A 20,980-nucleotide genomic window follows, 5' to 3' on the forward strand; every position below is an offset into this window, starting at 1 on the left:
GCAACTCTAAATGCTAAACATAATTTTCAAATGGATCTGTAATGATAGAATTAGGTGTTCATATTAGAGCAGAATTAGGTTTTTGTGCATAAACAGGGCTGAGGACCAAGGCAGGTCACTGCACAGTCCTCTCCAGCAACACAGACTCCTCACTGCAAAGCAGGCACCAAACCATCCTGGCTTACAGGGCTGTCCCTCCACACAGGTGGTCCTGCAGTGACCCCTGAACTCCACAGCACCTGATCTCACCACCTCATTTGGCACATTCATGTTAAAACCCAAGCCACAAGTAACACCATCACCATTTCCAACTAACAGCCCTGCTCGTACCCATCTGGTTCATCAGCACAGATCAATCACTACTGCCCCACATTCCTGGACACTGGGGTGTGTTTCTCACACCTCACAGACACAGGAGAGCCCTTCAGCAAGCCCAGAGGCCGCACGTACCTGTTTTCACCATCATGTTGGCAGAGAGCCGGCAATCCAGGGAGGGAGCTGCCGTCATGTTAGCGAAAGCGGCTGCTGCCGTGGTGTCGGGAGGAGCAGGGGTGAGTTCCACTGCAGGAGGGGGAAGCCTAGTTGTTTTCGCTGATGCTGTAATAGATGTCAAAGCTGCTGTCATTGTCAGTGGGTATGGGGTTGGCGTTTTGGTGATGTCTGAGCTCGGGAACTTCTGGGTGTCAGTGACTCTTGTTTCTATCTGCCTTGGTGCGTGGGCTGTGGGTGCGAGTGTGGAAGCTGTGACCGTGCTGCTCTTGGGGGTTATGAGCAGAGCTGGCATGTCCAGAGGTGAGGCAGTCGTGTTTCTCGTTGCAAAAGGAAAATCTGCCCGTGTTCCTACTGAGCTTAGATCCGGTGTCAGTTTTGTGGCAGTGTTATTTCTTGTTAGTGTCAGGATCGGTGTGCTTAAAGCCATCACGGATGGCAAAGGTGTGTTTTCAGTGCCTAGAGAAAAGAAGGAAGAAGCTGGCACTGGTGAAGCTGGAGATGATTTTCTTGTTAGTGGTTTTGCTTCTGAAGTTTCTACTGTAGGTATTGCACCAGAAGATACTCCAGATAACACTGTAAGAACAGAATGGGTAAAGTTGGTTGTTGACAAAAAAGGAGACTATCTGTGTTGGTGATGCATGGACAGAAGTTATGATGAATTGACTGCAGAGCACTGGTGGTAGGGGTTTGCAATGGGATGCCCTTGGTAGCTTTATTAGATATGTTACTGGGAGCTAGACTATGAGTTGTAGCACTTGTGTCCCACTCCTCCTCACTGAATGTGGCTGGATATTTATCAGCCATAAACAAATAACCAGGGGACTCAACTGGCTGTCTGCAAATTCTGGGAAATTCCCAGAACCAGTGTCTTCTCAGATAAAACTAGTCAAGAGAGTTAAGCCAGAAGGCTTGGTGACAGGGAAGGGGGACTTGGCTGGCAGTGTGCTGAGGGTGACACTGCTTCTGTTTGGGGCTGAAGTAGTCAAGCTGTCAGTGAGCTGAAAAGCCAACACTGGTGCTGTGGTGAATGTTTCACTCAGTAATCTTTCCAGCATCACTTGTTTGGGATTCTAGAGAGCTAGGGAGAGCATCTGCAGCATTAACAGGTGGCACATGTAAATGGAGAGGTGCTTTCTCATGTATACTGATAGGAACATCTCCAACACGGAAGAAATCAGCAACATTTTCAGCCCTGTTTCCATGTTTTTTTTGCAAAGAGGCATTGTCAATGCAGTAGCAATGGATGAATACTGAACAGGAGATGTTTTCGGTGCAAGAGCATCTATATCAAATTCTGAAAAGTTATTCTTTTCAGGAAAGGGTAAATTTGAAATATTTTGACTATAGGATGCATATGTATAGTTTGCTGAAGGGGTGGAGAAGAGTAGCTGCTGATTTGTATTAATTTTGTTTTGCAGACTTGACACTACCGACTGTGGTACACAGTACTCTCTTCCAATGGGAAAGTACTTGGAGCAGCTTCCCTTTTATCCATTTGGACTGAAGTTTTTACTGAAGGAATACTAATGCCAGCTGCAGACAGCAATGCTTTATTGGTCCACGTAGAAGCTGAAGTTACAACTTCAGGTAGGCTGACAGGATCTAAATTGCTTTCGGTGTCTGCATTCAAAATCCTGGAAGAGCCAGAACTGTGGCTGTCCATCACTGTTGTCATGGAAACAAATGATGGCAGCATACCCCATGCTGGAGGCATGACAGAAGCGAGTGGCTTTTTATCAACTGCATGCAAAGCCTGACCAAAGGTTAAATGATTTAAAGCTCTTGGAGATGAATATTCTGCATGAGGGGTCACAAGAGTGGGTACTCCCATCTTTCTGTCTTCATTCACAGTTACATCTGAACTTTCTGCATCTCCAGGTGGAAGATGTGCAGTCACAAAAGCAGTAGTGGCAGAAGTATTTGTGGTAGCAGGTTCAGGTTTGGAAAGGCATACAGTGGAAGCAATTAATGGCACCGCAGCTAGATCAAGACAGAGTTGTCATGGCCATCTCCAAAACACTGTCTAGTATCCTTGCTCCTGTGAGGAGTGTACAGGTTTGGATACCTGGAGAAACTTTGGAAAGCTGAGTTCCATAATGCAGAACATTATCAGCGTTAAAGTTCATGGACATCTTTGCTGTCACTCTTCTTGTGAAAGGCTGTTGAGCTGTCCTTGCCACAGGAAAGCCACCAGGATTTGGGAGAGCAGGGCCAAACCAGCTGGGAGTCTCACACTATTTGCCTGCTAAGTTCCACCAGTCAGGCCTTCTGCAAAATTCTGGTTCCGAGGCAGCAGCGGGAGGGATCTGCAGCCCGTCCTGCTCGGCTGCTGCCGCCCTGGGACTGGCTGTGCGTGCTGCCCCAGTAAACACCTCGTTTGTCTCCGTTAGCAAGGGAGACCTTGGGCTTGTTGGAGAGGAGTGTGCTGCATTTCTAAAGAGAAAATCTGTTTTGCTTCTAAATTCTCCTACTGGCAGCACTGCACTGCGAGCGTGCTTCGCATCTGGAAAAAGGGATATTGGCAGTGAAAGGGAGGATGTGCTCAGTGCTGAGCTGGAGACCTCAGCCAAGCTCTTGGAGGCTGATGACATGAAAGGTGCATGGAGAGAGGCTGTAGTGCAATTAGTCAGTGCTATGAAAGACTGAGGGTGACTCATTGGTGGTTTCAGATGTGGAGTACCCACAGCATGGAAGACTGATGTAGGAACCATTGCTTTATCCTGAAAAACTGATAATGACAGAAGAGAGGTACCACTAATTCTGCCACTCAGGGCTGCCCTAAATGGCTCCAGTAGAAGACACATTATACATACTCTCATCAAGGAACCATGACGAACTTTTGGAAATTACTGTCAGGGGAGACTGATGCATTTTTGAGCCAGGAATATCAGCATGTACAGATGACAAAGAGGTCCTTTCCAAAGGAAACCCTTTTCCCACTAACTCTGTGAAATACACTGTTTTTGATCCAATGAAAAGCATGGCCCCCATGAGCAAGCTGGGACCCCTTTTGTGATTCACCACACTAGAATGCACCATGCTTAGAGCACTATTCCTGCTTTCACTAACCTGTGAGCTAGCTGAATCTGTGCTGAAGAAACCTTCAGGATCTGCAGATAAAGGCACTTGGATGGGCAGTACAGCTGGTTTAGAAAAGTTAATGGCATGAGGTGACTGGATGACCAATGAGAATGATGGTGATGAAACAGCGGCAAGCATGTCTGATCCTGATGTGCTTTCTTTGGAAATGGAGGGTGTTTTCTAATGGCACTGGCTGAGATGGCACAGCTGCACTCAAATGTGTCACTGGTGGTGTGGTGGACAGTGTGGCAAACATACCAAGCTGAGGCAAACCTGTCAGAGCAGCTGTGTCATCTGCATCTTGAGACGATGGCCTCAGGGGCAACTCGGCTGAAACCTCAGCGGGTTCCTGGGGTGCACTGTTCCCACTGCCTTGATAGAGGGAGGGTGACAGGTGCATCTGATCCAAAGTCCTGGTACGGGCACCAGTCAGCGTTGTTTTTATCATCTGAAGCAGGTCTGCGTTCTCCAAAGTCTGTCCCAGAGAAAGGTCAGCTACTGAGGGAGTCTTGGTTTCTGTGGAAGGCCGTGTTGGTGATAGTATAGATCTCCAATTAGGAAAAGGTCCTGTAGAAGGATCATCATGGACATGCTGTTGCCTGACACCTGTGAAAAAAATAAGTAAAATGAGTATATTCTTCCCCAAAATGAGGATTTGTTATCTTGTTGCTACAAATCACAACACAAAATACATTAAGTTTGGTAAAAGAAGTGAATTTTTTTTGTTGTTTTCAGAGTGCATAAAAATTCAGAGAAAGTTTACCGGGAAAAAAAAAAAAAAAACCAAAAAAAACCAAACCACCAAACCCAAACATGAAACCCAGTGAAAGGTTCAACTCAACAGATTTTAAACCCCTCAACTCAATTCATCTGACAGAAGAATAAGGAAAGCTGCCTTGGCCAAGCTATTCCAAAATCCTACTTTTACCAGGGATGTCTCAACATACTAAAAGACACACTCTTAAGCCTGGGACCATTCTTGAGGTTATCATGAGTCACCCTATGTCAAAATACTGTGTGAGAAGATGGGTTTCGAAGCAGTGCAGAAAGGGTATGGGTTTTGACAAGCAAGCTTCACTGCCTTGGCATGCAGTCTGACATGGGAATAGAGTCAGCACTGGCTGCGTTCCTGTAGGATGCATCTGGAGGTGCTCATCCTGCCAGCTCTAATAACGCGCACAATTACAGGCACAAAGGGAAGAAAATAAAGCAGGGATGAACAAGTGGAGAGGGGGGCAAGATCCAAAACAAATTAGGACATTAAACTCTCTTTTTGACATGTGCAGATGCACAACACATCATTTCAAACACCAGTTTACTCTGCATTCAACACTATAATGTTCCTAGGCTTTGTTTCCTTGAAATGATTACAGTTATCCTAAAATCACAGAATGGGAATACTCACATTTGTACTAATTCAAAGATTAAGATTCACTCAAGAGGAAAATCTAAGGTGGTGGTTTCAGGTTTTTTTTCCCCTTCCCCCACATCAAGACAATAGATCAAAGCTCAGTCCTGGCACTTGGTACCATGCCAATCTCTGTCCCCTTGCATAGCCAAGCAGAGGCAAAACACAGAGCTAAATCCTGCCCTCCAGCTGCAGCACATCTGGATCAGACACAGGGGATGCCAAGCTCCTCCACAGCCCCATGAATAACCCTGCATAATGGTGGGGAAGGGCAAGCAGAGAAGATCTTGAGACACATAAAATGGGCTGGACACTGGCTCCAGCCACTCATGAACCCAAGGGTCAGCAGAGCCAATAGCACCTACTGGGATCAGCCCACATGGACAGGAGCCAGCAGCAGGAGACCTTATAGCACAAGGGAGGAGAATGGGTCACACTGCACCTATTTAAAGCTAAGTTTCTTTCTTTCTGCAGTTTGCTTTCCTCCTAAGCTTCTACACCACCCATCCTTCATATCCCCAGGTCACAGTAGATGATTAGACCAGCTCCTTCAGGCTCCCATGTGCATGCCACAGGAATGTGCTGGAATTATTCAGGGTTTTCTCTCTCTTAAAAGAAAAAAAAAATACACATGCACAAAAAAACACCAAGAAAACCAAAAAAGAAAACCCAAACTGATGAGAGATCTTCCATTTTATCCCTGTATTTAAGAGTTTTATTAAGCTATGGTGAAAAGTGGCCATTACTATCTCCTTCACTGAGATGCAAGAATAATTATAGTCTCCAGAATTTGGAGACTATCAATTTGGTTTAGGGAAGCAGCTCCAGGATGGGCAACAGAGCAGAGCTCTGCCCTCCAAGCAACCAAAAAAGTCCCCAGACCTTTCACCTGACACAGGTTAACTTGCACACTAGTGATCTGGAGAAAAGCAAAGAGAGGCAGACACAGGGCTACCCATGGCAATGAGAGACAAGCAGGGGAACAAGGAGCCCAATCCACTTTTATGGAGCTGCTCCAGAAGGTCAGAAGGATGGACAGGAGGCTGCAGAGTCCACCAGGGAACTTGACCCACCAGGAGAGATTTGCAGCACAGAAGGGATGCTTTTGTATTTGGGCCTTGGCTGCTGATGCGTCATCAGGGGATTGGAGACCGGTGTGCCCTGGTTTCTGATACTCTGTGTGCTCCACCCTATGATGGAAGGCACATTGAGTTGTAGACTGTGTTTTGGTGGCTCTTCCGTCCTTGTGAGTGTGGCAGATTTTTAATAGAAGGTAGGAAAGAAGACAAGATGAATTTTGCTCAGCTAGAATGGATTCAAACATGTGCTGGAATTAAGAACTAGCTGATGTGCTTTGCAAAACCAGACTTTAGGCAACCTGCAGCTTAAATATCTCTGCTGGTGAAGTCATCATTACCCAACCTGCTGCACCTCTGTCTTGTTTCATCTCAGAACCGAAAAATGATTGCGAAGCCCTTGTGTAGGATTTCTTTTAGCACTCAGTCCTAGAACTACTCTAGCACAAGTCCTAAAGGGGTCTTAAGAAAGTCAATGTTTTCTACTTTTCTAAAACAGCAAAACCTGTCAGCATCAGTCCTCTCAGTCCTCTCACAGACTGCACCATTCTTCATACATTTCTTCACACATTGGTTTAATGGGAATGATTATGAGCAGAGAGACAACATAAACCTGGAAAAAGCCTTGCTGTTACCTTATATTGACAAGAAGTCAAGAAAAGTTCAAATACTGCAAAGGAGATAAAACACTGAATAAAAATATCCTCTAGCCACTTCTTTATTCCAGTCCTTCAGTTCCTGATCCTTCCATTCCCTACCAACTGCCAATTTCTCTGTTCATGCCCATTAGTGAAGTCAAGCTCCCGAGTTACTGAAGCATTAAGAAAATTATACAATATTCTGCAACCTATGCATGGTGCATTCCACTGCAGCAGATTTTCTCTTACTCTATGTCTATGGAGAGATATTGACTGTCAGCATCTGTTTCAAACTGCCATAAATTCAGCATCCTGGTAGTAACCAGACAGACACAATACATGGAGTTTAAACTGAAGGACGTACTCTGTGCTTGAGAATTGTTAGGATGGCATCAACTACTACAGCTCCCTATCAAAAACTGTGCAAACCAAGACTGCATCATGGAAAAAAGGGCAGGCAGGAAAACATATCACTTCTACATATATCAACAGCTGAACACACTTGATGGAGGAGGAGACAACCAATTCAAATCAACAGGAAAGCCACAATAAGAACTGCCCGCAGCATGCCTTGTGCACTGAGCCACTGCTGGTATACACCAGTAGCAGCTCCTCCTGCCCCTAGATTTCCTGTTATTCTCTCATATTTCAGCCTATTGATGAACCACCCCCTCCAACAATCCCAAAATCCATCTAGCAGTAACCTCACTCCAACAGCCATCACGGATGAGGGACCTTTCCATTAGCAATAATGAGGAACATTTCCAATATGCCAGAGCAGGAAGTTAAAAATCAGTCCAGTTTGGAGAAAACCACGTTTTCTACATTTCTGAGCACTTTTGGGCACACCTAAAGGTGTGATAAAGACCCTGACCTCTCCCCTTTAATAAAGTGAGGGTCCCCATGAGGAAGGTGTAGGCTGCCATGAGGGCACCCCTCACCTTCTCTTCTCCAAGCTGAGCAAGCCAAGGGACTTCAGTTGCTTCCTCCACATCTTGCCCTCAAGGTCTTTCATCACTTTCATCACCCTTCATCATTCTAATAATGTCCTTCTGCCACTTCTGAGTCAATACAAAATATCAACTCAAAAGCATCTTCTACAACAGAAGATTTTTGTTGTCTCAACTTTGGTTGCATTACTTACAGATCACCTAGATTAATAACATTAAAAGTGAAGCTGATAAAGAGCATGTTCAGAATTTTTATTGCATGACTGACAAAGACATCTTCCCCATTATGTGTCAAGTATGTATCTTTCCATAACCTTCAGCTTACTGAAGACAGAATTCCGATTTTCCAATCAAGTTGCTTTAATTATTCATTTCTGAGACAAAATATGACAAAAAAAATCCCCAACTGCTATTAAGTACTGTAAAGGCTAAATGTTAGGATTAAAATAATACCTATGTAAGGCTAATTGTAGCCATATAAAGCACAGCAGAAATCCAAACATTATATTACATAAGCAATCTGGATTTTATACAGCTCTAAATCTATCAGCCCTAAGGGACAGTAACTCCAAAGATACCTTACAAAAATTTCAGATTGTGAGAAATACAATTACTTGCCAACAAACACTTCAGCCAAGCCTTTGATAATGTCTCCCAAACATTCTCCTGGAAAATCTGGCAGCCCATGCCTTGGACATGTGCAGTTTTTGCTGGTTCAGAACTGGCTGGATGGCTGGGCCCAGAGAGTGGTGGGGATGGTGCCACATCCAGCTGGGGACAGTCAGTAGGGATCAGTGTTAGGGCCAACCCTACTTAATATCTTTATTGATGATCTGGGTGAGGGGATCAAGGGAGATGTTCACAGGCAACATTAAGCTGGGCTGGAATGTTGAACTCCTGGAGGTTAGGAGGGACCTGCAGGGTCCCTGCATGATCTGGACACGCTGGAGGGATGAGACAAGGCCAACAGGATGATGGTCAGAAAGTGCCAGGACCTGGGGGTGCTGGTCAACAGCAACTGAACATGAGCTAGGCTGTGCCCAGGTGGGCAAGGAGACCAATGGCACCTGGTGTGGATCAGAAATATCCAGCAGGAGCAGGGCAGTGGCTGTCCCCCTGTACTGGGCACTGCTGAGGCCACGCCTCGAGTGCTGTGTCCTGTTCTGGGGTCCCTCAGTTCCAGAAGGACATTGAGGAGCTAGAGCGGGTCCAGAGAAGGGCAATGGAGCCAGGAGGTTCTGGAGGGTAAAAGCCCTGTGAGAAGCAGATGAGGGAGCTGGGGGTGTTCAGCCTGGAGAAAAGGAGGCTCAGGGGAGAGCTTGCCACTCTCTAAGCTGCCTGACAGGATGGTGGAGCCAGGTGGGGATCGGCCTCCTCCCAGGCAAGCAGTGACAGATGAGAGGACACGGCCTCAAGCTGCATCAGGGGATGTTCAGGTTGGACATCAGCAGGAATTGCTTTACAGAAAGGATTGCTGAGCATTGGAAAGGGCTGCCCAGGGAGGTGGCAGAGTCACCATCCCTGGAAGTGTTCAAGAAATTACTCGATGAGGCACTTAGTGCTGTGGTTTAGTTGGCATGGTGATGTTTGGCCAAAGGTTGGACTCGATCTCAGAGATCTTTTCCAAACTTCATGATTCTAGGATTCTAGAAAAACAACAACCCACTTATAAGTATTGCTGAGAGACCCTTTGGCTCTTTACCCCACCCTATCCAGTACCAGATAGGGCTACCCTAGGGCTGCACCTCCTCTTTAAAACAATACCACTAACATATCAAAAAAACCACTTTTTTTCTTCTCAAAAGTACAATGCTTCCCGCTTATTATTGTTTTCCCACAAGAGATTGAGTGACCGAAGGTCAGATATGACTGGTAGGGGATATGATAAGAAAATTAACAGAAATTAACAGTAATCTCTGTTACACCAGTGAAAAAAATGCACACCCTAATCACAGGGTTCTGCAATTTACTTCCATTGAAGAGCATTAAGCCTACACTGTATGATGATAGCACCACTTCTGAGTTTTCCTAATGCTATCATTTTTTTTTCATTATTCATTAAGAGTTTACAATTGGAGAAATGGCACAAAAACACAGATTTCATGAGCCAAAGGATGTGAAATACATTACCAATGAAAATACAAATGCTCAGCAAAGCATTTATAAAAATAGCTATGTAGCATATCAAAATCTTGCTCACTGTGCAGAATGGCAAAAACTATGCCTTCATCATATGTTGTCCCAATTACACATTGATGAGATCATTCTATCACAACCTATGTATCCCATACATCTCACTTTGGCATCATTCCACAGGCATTTGCAGCTTAATTACACACCTTTTACAAAACAATTAACATGTAAGCGTTTTTTTTAGCCCTGACAACAAGCCAACCTACAAGACAACTGTCCTGAGCCCTGGTTCCCAGAGGATGAGCCATGCCTGCTTTTTCTGGTCAGTGTGCTTTGTGTTCATCCTCCAAAAGTCTGCCTGGAGGGACCGGCAGCATCATACTGGAAGGGAGAACAAAGGTGTTTTTGGCAGCTGCCAAACCCACAGCTACTACAGCAGGAATTGTGGATTGTGGAGAGACAGAGGAAAATGCAAAAGAGCAAAGGTAAAGAAACCAGAAAACGAAATCCTGCTCTTCATGGGTATCTCATTAATATCCTTTTTTTCAGGCAGTTTCTAGGAAAAGTTAAGTAGTTCAATAGACACCTTCTCACATTTGCTTCAGATGTAACTTTTCCCAGATTAGATCTTGACCTTCCAAACCCAAAATTCTGTCCTGATGGATTTAAACCCAGATTATTTTACCAACAGCTGAGATTGTTTACATCCTAGCCTCTGTTTATTAGTCAATGTCTACAAGAGCCAGACAATAAAAAAGCACCATTACATCTAAAAAAAACCTTTATCCAGTGATCTTAGAAATTTATAACTGTAAAAAAAAAAAAAAAAAAAAACTTTTCAATCAGGAAAAAATATTTTGTCCTGATACCATCAGAATTCTGTTGAAATTAAACACTTTTACTGTGAGGGAAAATCTCTGTGAGGAGGTACCACAATGCACAAGGTTTCCTTCTCAACAAACAAAAGTTTGGACTTTATAACAAATAATAGAAAAACGTTTGGGCACAATATTTGGTCATTTCAATTGTGCTGCCGTGTGTTTTCTCACACGAAAACCAAAGCAGCAATCTTGTGTTTGGAGTGGTGGTGAGCTTTCCTTGCTCTCACGGAGTTAGCTCCCTTTGGGTCCCAACGCTCCAGCAGCAGAGCTTGACACATCAGGGACAACCCCTTGGCCATCAATTAAAATCCAGGGCTGCAGGGATGGTGCACTTTTTGCCAAAATGCTTTTGGCATGGCCTGCCTTGCTGGCTTGCCCGGCCCAAATATCAGCTGCTGGGATTCGGGAGCTCCGTGGCTGTCACCAGCCCTGCTCCGGGAAGCCACAGGCTGGTGTGACTCGTCCTGAGTGCCAGCCTGGCCTGGGGCTCCAAAATGTCCCCTCTGCCACCCAGGCAGCTCTGCTGGGAGGCTTTAATGCACTCCAGCAGCGGGAGGGAGGGGAAGAGCAGTGCAAGAGACAATGGATCAGCCAGGATGAGAAAACCACGCTCTGGTGGCGGGGGTGACAACTCTGCCAGTGGCATCATCTGCATGTTGGATTCAGAGCAGATGCTCGGCTGGATCCTTAGGAGACGAGAGTGCAAGAGAGGAGGATTCACCACCACGCTGTACCACGGGATAATTGCACATAATCACACAGAAACCAGAACCTGTAGCAAAGGGTTTGAACAACTTGGGCCACGGTGTGTCCCAGCCAAACCGCTCGTAGCTATTCCTATCAGAGCCCTCTGGAATTCATCAGGGCTACCAAGACATGAACTGTGCTAAATTAAGAAAGAAGAGGCTGAGAAACAGAAGGCCAAGACCACAAGAACTGGATAAAAGAGGGCAGTGAAGCACCCGGACTGTAACCAAGCACATATCCTGGGAAGTGCACGCAGAACACATGGACAAGACAGAAGCACCAATCAAGAAATGTGTGATTAGTGTGTGCAATAGTTCTAGAATGTATAAATAGTGCATAATGTAAACAATAAATGGTTTCTGCTTAATCATATTGGTTAGTTGTCCAGGAGACCTGATTTCCTGCAAGAACCTAATCTGGGGTTCTGCCCTTAAGCCTGCTGAACGTCCCTGTGACCATTTCTGCCTGGGCTGATCTGGTTTTTCACAGGATTGAAGTGAATAAACGACGTATCTATTTATGTATTTGTCATTCTTTTGTGCATTTGTTATTATTTTAATTAATTTTTAGTGCTTTTTCAGCAACACGTTCAGGATCAATACCCTTGTGAGCCTGACAGCCTGCTTTAGCACGCCGCTTACCTATTTATTTGTAAACAGACATTTGCACAAACCTTTGCAAAGGAATTGTGTTTATTCAGGAAAGTTTCTGTAGACACTGCTAGCATCAGCATAAATGATTTAAAGAACAACGTAGCAAAAAAAATTCAAGGTCATTTGGGAACATAAAACAGCAAAGCTGCCAGTTCTCCTGCTTTTACCTTGAGTTTTACAATATTTGAGAGGCTTTTCATGGGACAAACAAAAGAACACTCCAAAAATCCTAAGTAAAACACACTGTATGAGTGGTTGATTTTTCATTTTTTACACGAAAATTCTGAATTCTTGACATTGTGGGTAAAAAGAAAACTAAACTGTTTTTAAATGACATGATTTTTAAGCATATGACATTTTCACAGAACTGGTTACATTTATTTACTTATTTTAAATTTCCAGAGCTAGGATAGACTGAAAGGGTGGCACCAAATTCTGAAAAAGAGTGAGAAGAGTTTGGGCTGCAAACTCTGATCTTCTTCGACCTGGAGCTAGGCAGCAAAATACTGGAAGCATGTGGCAGTTTTGCTACTGCCAGTAACTAAGCAGCCAATAATAGTAATAGTAGTACAGTTTTATTATTATATGCAATAAAAATATGTATTTTCTTAACTAAAAGCTACTCCTTTAATAAAGCTTGCAGAGTTTAAACTCCCCACCAAAATCAGCACAAGAGGAGACAGCAGAGAGCTCCTGCTAAAAGCCATTTAGATTATTCTCCAAAGGAAAAAAAAAAAAAAAAAAAAAAAAAAAAAAAAAAAAAAAACCACCACACAACTATTGTTTGCAGAACTTTCCTAAAGAAACGACAGTGCTTCCAAAAGGTTGAACTGTGGGCCAAATTACATAATACAATATATTCTGACATGCTTGTTGAGCAATTGTGAATGTTCCCTTGAGCCAAAAAGCTTTCTGCTCACCAGCCCAAGCACATCTTCAAGGGAACATTTGAGGCCACAGCCCAGGAGCAGAGAAGACCCTCTGGACCAAACTGGGAGAGCCAAGCTGGAGCTGCAGCAGCAGGAGGCTAAACCAGGACAGCAAAACAAGGATGTGCAGGTGTGTTCCTCACGTGCCTGGGGTGCCAGAGGGGCCACACCTCAGCAGAGAGGAGGTGACAAACTGGCTGGCAGCACCAGCACCTGCAGCCACTGCCGCTGCTAATTGAGCTCAGGGGCTAGCACCCTCATTCTTATTAATTTCAACTCATTTCAGAGCTGTGGAGTTTTAGTTTGTGGAGGTAACGCTCACACACACAAGGCTGGGAGAGGACAAGCCCTGTGAGCTTTTCAGTGACGATTTCAGGGCAAGACATGAAGGGCAGGCAGGGAGGCTGTGCCTTGGGCACCCCTGTGCTTGCCCTGGAGGCAGATCCTATTTGGGGTCTCTTGCAGCAAGATAACCAGCAGAGAAGTTAATCCTGCCTTAGGAGAGATGCAATCTTGGAGGTGCCAAGCACCCAGCATCATCACAAGGACCAAGGTTCCCACAATGTCTTTTGCTGCTTTCCAGCTCTTTCCACTGCCTGTGATGAAGGATAAAGAGGTGAAGACCAGGAAAGAAATGTAGGTCACACACTGAAGTATCCTGTCTGCACAGGGTCCAATTGCCCCACTGATAATGCTTTCAAAGTACAAAAATCTCTGCTCCAAAAAAAAAAAAAATTAAAAAATTATATTGATTTTTAGATTAGAAAGCTTTCAGGTCATACTGAAGAGAGGGTGAGAAAAGAGCAAATTACATACCTTTTTTTTAATGCAATAAAATAATCAAATCCAAATTCTATTTTCTCTTCAAGATTTGCCCCAAATAGCCAGTGCTTATCCATCTGGGTATACAACGTAGTTTCTCAACCCAAAAAAGTGCAGTCTATTACAGAGCCCCAAAATGCAGAAAGGTTAAAATACTGAATATATGAATGAGCCAAAAGACAAATATTGAGTTGAAATGTTGGGACATTCTTCTTTGGAGGGGAATTCTCCTTATGACCATGAATGGGACTACAAACATAAGGTGTTGCTGGGAAGGAGTCCACATAAAATGCAGAAAAACTATATTCTGGAGCAGGAGAGACAGCACTGAAGGTAAGGGACAGCGCAGAAAGTTGCTTTATAAGGCTTTGTGATTTTCCTCTGTCCCCACTTAAAAAGGACAGAAACTAGGGAAAAAGTCTTACATACAACACCTTGTTCTTCCTTACATATAGGCTTTTTGGAAATTATTAGTTTTATAGCAACCGTTTTTCAAAAAAATCTAATTTTTGTTTTTTAGTTCCATAGGGCCCTTTGATTCCTACCTTTTACAAACGTAGCAGAGGCCCACTCTCAAAAAGGGAAAAACCCTTTCCTATGGAGCAAACTTTCAGCTTCCAGGAAGCAGTCAGAGAACATCCTGAGGTCAAGTCAGAATGACAGGCAGCAATTAAATTCTCCTGAACAACAAACCAACCTGCAACTTTGCTGTGACCTGCTGTGGCTATTCAACACAAAGTGCAATATCCATTACACAATTATGAGCTATGCATATCAACTAGGTAATGAATTCTTAAGCTCCTTGTCTGTTCCACAGTAAACAAAGACTTGGCTCAGGCTGTTTAAAAGTTATTTCTATTTTCTACGACTTTCACTGTGCACAGCCCATTAGTCTTTATTTTCAGGGTGTTTTCTTTGCTACATAAAAGTGCCAATAGCTCAGGTTTATAACAATATGTTGCCTCATTCCCCTTTCTCACCTCTTGGAAAGAAATGCAAAAAAAAAAATGTATCTGTACTGTCCAAAACAAAAAAAATCAGCCCCGCTCATGGACAGAGGACAAGAGGCTAAAAGCAGCAAGGGGGTGCCTGAGCACTGGTGGCAAAAATGTTACAAAACTGCCCAGTCAAATCTCCCTTTTCAGTCCAAAATCCAGACGAAATATGGCACAGATGCAAATATATTTGAGAATTGCTTCTAAATCTGAAAAATTAATAGGAACACTGGCAAACTGTGGGGCTCCCAAAAACACTGCAGAATTACTTTAGGTCCCAGCCCAGCTCCAGAGAGCTCCCCTGGGAGCAATGAACACTCAAACCACCACCAGGACAAGGTGCCTGCACCTGCTCCTCACCTATTTCCCTGCAAAAGTGATGGATCTGTCTGAATCGTTTGGGATTTTAATTTCCAGGTACCCAAGCAGCAAACCCAAAAGTCAGGAAGACCCAACACAGGGATAAAGCAGGTGGATGCACCCAAAGGCAGTAGCTCTGTGCTTGCATTGGCTGCCTAAGCACAAAAAATGTCACAACTAATCTGTGATGTGGTGTGAAAAAGTTGATTCTTCTCCCTGAGATAAAGGAATTAGCATTTTCTGTCACATCATTAGACAACATCTTCCCTGTGAAGTGGCAGGAGCCCTAAAAAAATCATTTAAAAAAGCAGGATCACTGCTACAGGGCCAAAAATATTCTACTAATAGCTGAAGTCACTTTTAATTGTAAATGGTTAACAATTACCAAGTGACCAGCTGGTCTCACAAAAATAAGACACTGCCTGGAAGAAAGGGCATTATTAGGAAGAAAAGATGATGCCATTTCCAGATGGTGAAAAGCACTGCACAAGTTGCTGGATCTCCTAACTTAAATCTACAAGGAGAAAGATTTGGGGCTTTTGAACAGACAGTAAGTAAAAGATTCCCCCTGAAAAGTTCAAAACAAAGCCAAATAAGATGCATTTTTCCCTCCACAGTAATATGATTTTCTTGGCTGTCCTCTGCTGTGCTTGCTCACGGAACTCACACGGTCCATCACACTGCACCTCACTGAATGGCAAACACAGCTCTGGTGGGACAGAAACTGAAAATCCTCCCCCCTGGATCCCCAGCTGAACCCCATCTTTCTAACTTCTAGCTAAACTCAGAACTAAACCCCCAAAAAGCCCATCTCTGTGACCCACTTTGGGTACTGCCACGATATTTCTTGTCACCGGATTGCTGCTCTTTTTGCTAAAGTTTCAGAAGATTCTGTTCTCCAAAAATTTCTGGGAGCTATTTCTAAAAACAGCCTCAAACAAAAGCAGACCCTAATTTCTTTCCAGCCACTCAGTTAATCTTTAGGGACATGCATAGTCACTTCTAACAAAAAGAGAAAGACGATGCCCTACTCAGACAGGCTTTTCCTTTGTACACAGACTGTGGAAACATTTTGCATTCATGTCAGTATAACTGAATATCTGGATTTTAAAGCCCTCAGCCTAACCAGGATTTTAGGAGCTTTACTGCCACACTGTCAAACACATGCACTATATAGTATTTAAGAAGGTTTTCCATTAATCTGCTCTATGCTGGTATTGTTATTTAAATGAGCTAATTCAAATGAGATAGGGATAACCAGGGGAAACTCATGAGTACGGGATATTTCTGAAAAATTAAATAGAGATATAAAAAGAGAAAAAGCACGGAGGAAGAAGGTCCTAAAACTCTCAGGTCATGCAGCCATTTATTACTCATTTTACTCAGTTAAGAGTTTAATCAGTCAAAGGATCAGCATTAAGATCCAAGTACCTGATGCTACAAAAAAAGCAACCCTGACCATCCAAGGCTTTGCTCCAGAAGGTGAAGGTGAAAGCTTCTTCCCATAACCTTCCTGACATGTGACATATTGCACAAACCAGGGCAGAGCATCAGAGAATTTCTCAAGTCAGATTTATGGCACTTCAGGTACTCTTTCAACACATGCTCTTCCTCACTGTCGAGATTTACTGGCCTGGATGTCAGGAAAACATTTCAGGAACTGTGAGTGCAAACAGAGAGGTGACACACCACACTCATGAGAAGAAATTTCCATCCAAACGTTGCTGCCTTTCTGCCATCAATCAGGACACTGGCACAGAAAGCTGGTGACTCCATGGGTGAGCCATGAACTAAAGCTGTGAGTACAGTAAAGAGCTATAGTGTGGATGCAGAACATGAAAAGATCAGAAGATGCTTGTGACAATCTCACTAGCAGGGAAAAAAAAAGTATCTAAATTATTTTTTTTCAAATATTTATTTGCCTCAGGTGCATCTACCCCATGGTTTTCAAAATTCTGCCAGAGGGTCCTTCTTTGCCACCTTTTCCTCCAGGGTGCTTTCCTTCCCTGCAAGCACCAAGAGGAACATGAGCTGTGGGACCTGTCCTGCTCCCCAGCAGCTCTCACACCACTCCTATTGCTGCTCTATCTGCTTTCCTGTCCTCCTGTCGCTCTCCAAGGGTCCCAGGCAGGAGTGTGGATCGTGAGTTTACAAAGAATTAGAGTTCCCTGGGGCAAAGTTAGCCACAGAGAAAGTCTGGTTTGCACAGCGCCAAAGGGGCTGCCTTGAAAGAGCAAAGCAAAGCAGCAGAGGGGTGCAGGGGAAAAAAGCTGAAACCCCAAGACAGCTTCTGGTTGCACAATTAGCTATGGCCAACACCAGATCAGAGCTGAGCAGCAGAAGGAAAGCCCAGAATGCTCCTTTGCACCTCTCTAACATGGTGAACATGGCTCTTCCAGCTCACCCTGCTGGAGGCTCTTCTGGCCCCACAAGGAGAGGGACACACAAGACCCCCACCTCAGCATCTGGGCTCAAAGACAGGTGCTATTCTGAATCACCTTAAGCTGGAGCCAAATGCTTTATTTGCAGGAAAGGGCAGAAATGAGATTGTAAATTCTGGTCATAGTCTAGAGATTTGTCTTGTTGGCTTTGCCATTAATTTCTTTTTCATGGTTTTACCAAAAGCGATCTGAATCTTAAGAAAATACTAACAACTAATTTCATTCTTCACTGGCTACTGCTTTTTCATTAGCAGGTGATGCTTAAAAGAGTACGAGGAATGTTCCCAGAATTCCAATTAAAAAACTAAATGACAACAATTTTCCGCAAAGATTTGTCATCTCAGACGTTGTCACTTCAAAGTCATAAATATGTTTCAGTCACATCCCCTTCCTACAAACCATGGGGCACCAACCAAAAGCTTCTTTTACTGCATCAGTTATTTAAAACTCTGCCTAGAAACATTAAAATGCTGACAATAACAAAAATACATTTTGACAACAGAAGGCAGTACATTACATGACTTAATAGCATCAATCACAGGACCTCAGTTGGCAGCTATCACAATGAGGCTGCACTGTTATGAAATGAGATGGTTCATTGGCAGTGCAAAATTTAGCTAGAAGCTAAAAAATTAATGCCACGCATTTATCCCCATGACAAAGAAACAATGCTACACCGGTGGATTGGAAAGGGAGCCACACTGCAGGGGGAGCCAGGATGGGACTAAACTCTGTCTCCCCCTGTGTGACTGGTTGTGTCCTACCATGAAAGCACAATTATCTTCTCAGCAAGGCCTTGCACAGCAGCATTTGCACAAACATCGGTTCCGTTTGTTTAGGAGAGAACTCTTTGAATGGAAATACAGCCAGCTTTCTCCTCAGTCAACTTTTTTGGGGTTTTTTTTTAGTTATTGACATAAATGCATTTCAACCTACAGCAAACATGCTAAATCTAATCCCCACTGCCCTGAACCTGCTGAACCACTTGAGTTTTAGTCAAGCTCATCTTAACTGGGGTGACTTAATACCATCTCATCCAAGGAGGGGTCTGGAAGTGCTAAAATACCTTGGCTCCTGTTTTTAAAACCTATCCCTTCTAAGAATAAAGGCCCATCTGTTGATCTGGCAACATTTTGATCTTGCTTTTCACAGCTGCAAACATCTGCAAGAGCAGCAGGGCAGGGATGAATCACACCTCTGCTTCAGCACTCAGGAAAATCCAGAGAGCTCTGGAAAATTTGGGGTATTCTTTTAAAACCCCATAAAAATATGCCAGAAATCCTCAATTATTTCTATTTTATTATTATTTTTACCCTTTTTCTTGTATTTTTTATCCTTAGTCTTGGTCCCCAGCTTTTCCAGGGACACAAGGCTATTGAGAAAGGGAAAGCACAAATAAGATTTCTGGGAAATCACTCAGCAGCACACTCAGAACAGGTGTAAAAGCAAAAGAAATGGATAATCCTACAGGCAAGTCTTACTTTCTGAATTCTAATGAGAAATAAATTAATTTTCATTTAAATTGCTCTCTGTAGCTTCTTTCTTTCCCCTTTTCTGGAAGCTGTTCTGTAATCACCTTCATTCTCAGGTATGTATGAAATGAGATATGTGAAGAATCAGTCATGAAGTGTACTATATGCCTGCAAGTAATCTAGCCAGGAAAAAAAAAATCTCCAATTTAAATCTGATACCCAGTAGATCAAAACTGAGTAGGTTACAGACAACAGGTTAAAATGGGAGGCTGCACCTCTGCTAAGGCAAATTCAGGAAATCTAATTTACCAGAACACCAGAATGGATGCAGTGCAATTACTGCAACTTTCAGCATCAAAGTCTTTGAAACCTCTTGGCACTAACATATGAAAACATAAATCTCCAGGAACTTTATTTAATTGTGGATGCACATTGATGTCACACTGCACTTGGTACCACACAATGTGCCTCGAGGTATTGCATTCCAGTTATCCAAGAGCTACCACAGCCAGCTAAGTGAAAACAACACTTGGGAGGTAAAAAATACCTTCCAGTGGTTCCCCTCAGTGTGGCAGAGGGCTCCAAGGTTAAAAATATATTGGTATATTTCGTTTTCTGTAAGAGTTCAGGCATGCTGCACTGATTCAGCCTCTGAGCTGACCTGAGCCAAACCTGACCTGAGGGGTCTGGAGGAAGAGCCACCAGTGATTTAACTACAAAATTAATCCTTGCTGGCCCAACTGTTTGTCCGGGAAAATGTGATCTCTTTAGGCAGAGACAAATAAATCTTGGGGTAAAGTTTGCACCAATGCTGAGAGTAATGCTGCTCCCTGCTTGCAAGACATAATGCCAAAAAAAGGCACACCATTGAGACAAATATCCTTAAGATAATACCACTCCCTTGGAAAAACAGGCAGAGGAAGAATCTGTGTTCAGTGATCAATGACCTGCTGCTTGGCTACAAACTACCTCACAAGTTAGCAAGCAGGATTCTCTGCAGACAAGCCATTTCTTATTTTAAAAATGATGAAAAAAAACCCACCATTGCATTTTTAGGTAGATAAATAATAATGCTTCTTTTGATTTCTTTCATTATATACTGAATAATATAGAAAGAGTTGCTTAGGTAAACTGCAATGCAACCTCATCAACATCCAGGCGAGTCAAAGCACCATCACGAAGTTTCTATCCAAAATATTGAGTATCTCCTTAACTGAGCACCCAAACATTACTTTCCTGTGGCCTCTGATTTTCCCTTTTTACCTTCTCTGCTCTCTCCTGAAGAGTTTCAGAGCCAGCTTTGCCTGCCAGGCACCCAAGAAAAGCTACTCTGAACCACAAACCTCACCAAGGCACAAGTTTGGAGCAGTGGTTTGGACACTTCTACCAAACCCACTCTTGCTGCAAATCATTTCCCTGCTGGGGCAAGTCCCATCTCCACATTCACCCACAATTCCTGACTCATGGACACATTCCTTCAGAGAGGATGTGTAGGTCTGTGCAGTACTTTCCATAAAGATATTTATTCTCTCCGTGGGAAGGAGGAGGTTGTACAGAAGCATCACTGAATTCTGTGCCCAACCAGCCTCCCTGCCTTCCTCCCATATTCCCAAGGCTTGTAGGGACCAAGCTGGGACACAGAGTGACAGTGCTGTGCGCTGTGTCAGAGGGAAACTGCCCAAAGCCTGCCCCTTCTGCACTTTTATTTATTTATAGCAACATTGAAAAACTTGGTGGACTAAATTCCAGACTCAGTCACCAGAACAGAGCAACCTGTTTTCCTGAGCTGTGTATCTGCTCTTTACCCAGTGACCAAAACTTTCGAGAATCATTACCAAAGACAGATACATTTGTGATTCCTGTCCCCAAACAAGACCCCCAAATACATGCATTTCAGCTACT

At 43.7% G+C, this 20,980-nt stretch overlaps 1 protein-coding gene across 3 annotated transcripts in view; it reads right to left on the reverse strand.

The window, feature by feature from the left end:
- KIAA1549L (KIAA1549 like) overlaps positions 1-20,980 on the reverse strand; it is a 122,512-nt gene that overhangs the window by 61,339 nt on the left and 40,193 nt on the right. Inside the window, exons 2-3 of one of the 3 annotated variants that reach the window (XM_068194725.1) lie at positions 3,847-4,179; positions 451-597 (exon numbers count right to left, since the gene is read on the reverse strand). In XM_068194725.1, the coding sequence (XP_068050826.1) occupies positions 451-597; positions 3,847-4,179 (480 nt within the window). Of the gene's footprint in view, positions 1-450; positions 1,066-3,831; positions 4,180-20,980 lie in introns of all 3 variants that reach the window. The other 2 variants (XM_068194723.1, XM_068194724.1) reach the window with 2 other exon arrangements.

The sequence above is a fragment of the Anomalospiza imberbis genome, chromosome 6 (genome assembly GCF_031753505.1).
Source record: "Anomalospiza imberbis isolate Cuckoo-Finch-1a 21T00152 chromosome 6, ASM3175350v1, whole genome shotgun sequence".
NCBI lineage: Eukaryota > Metazoa > Chordata > Aves > Passeriformes > Viduidae > Anomalospiza > Anomalospiza imberbis.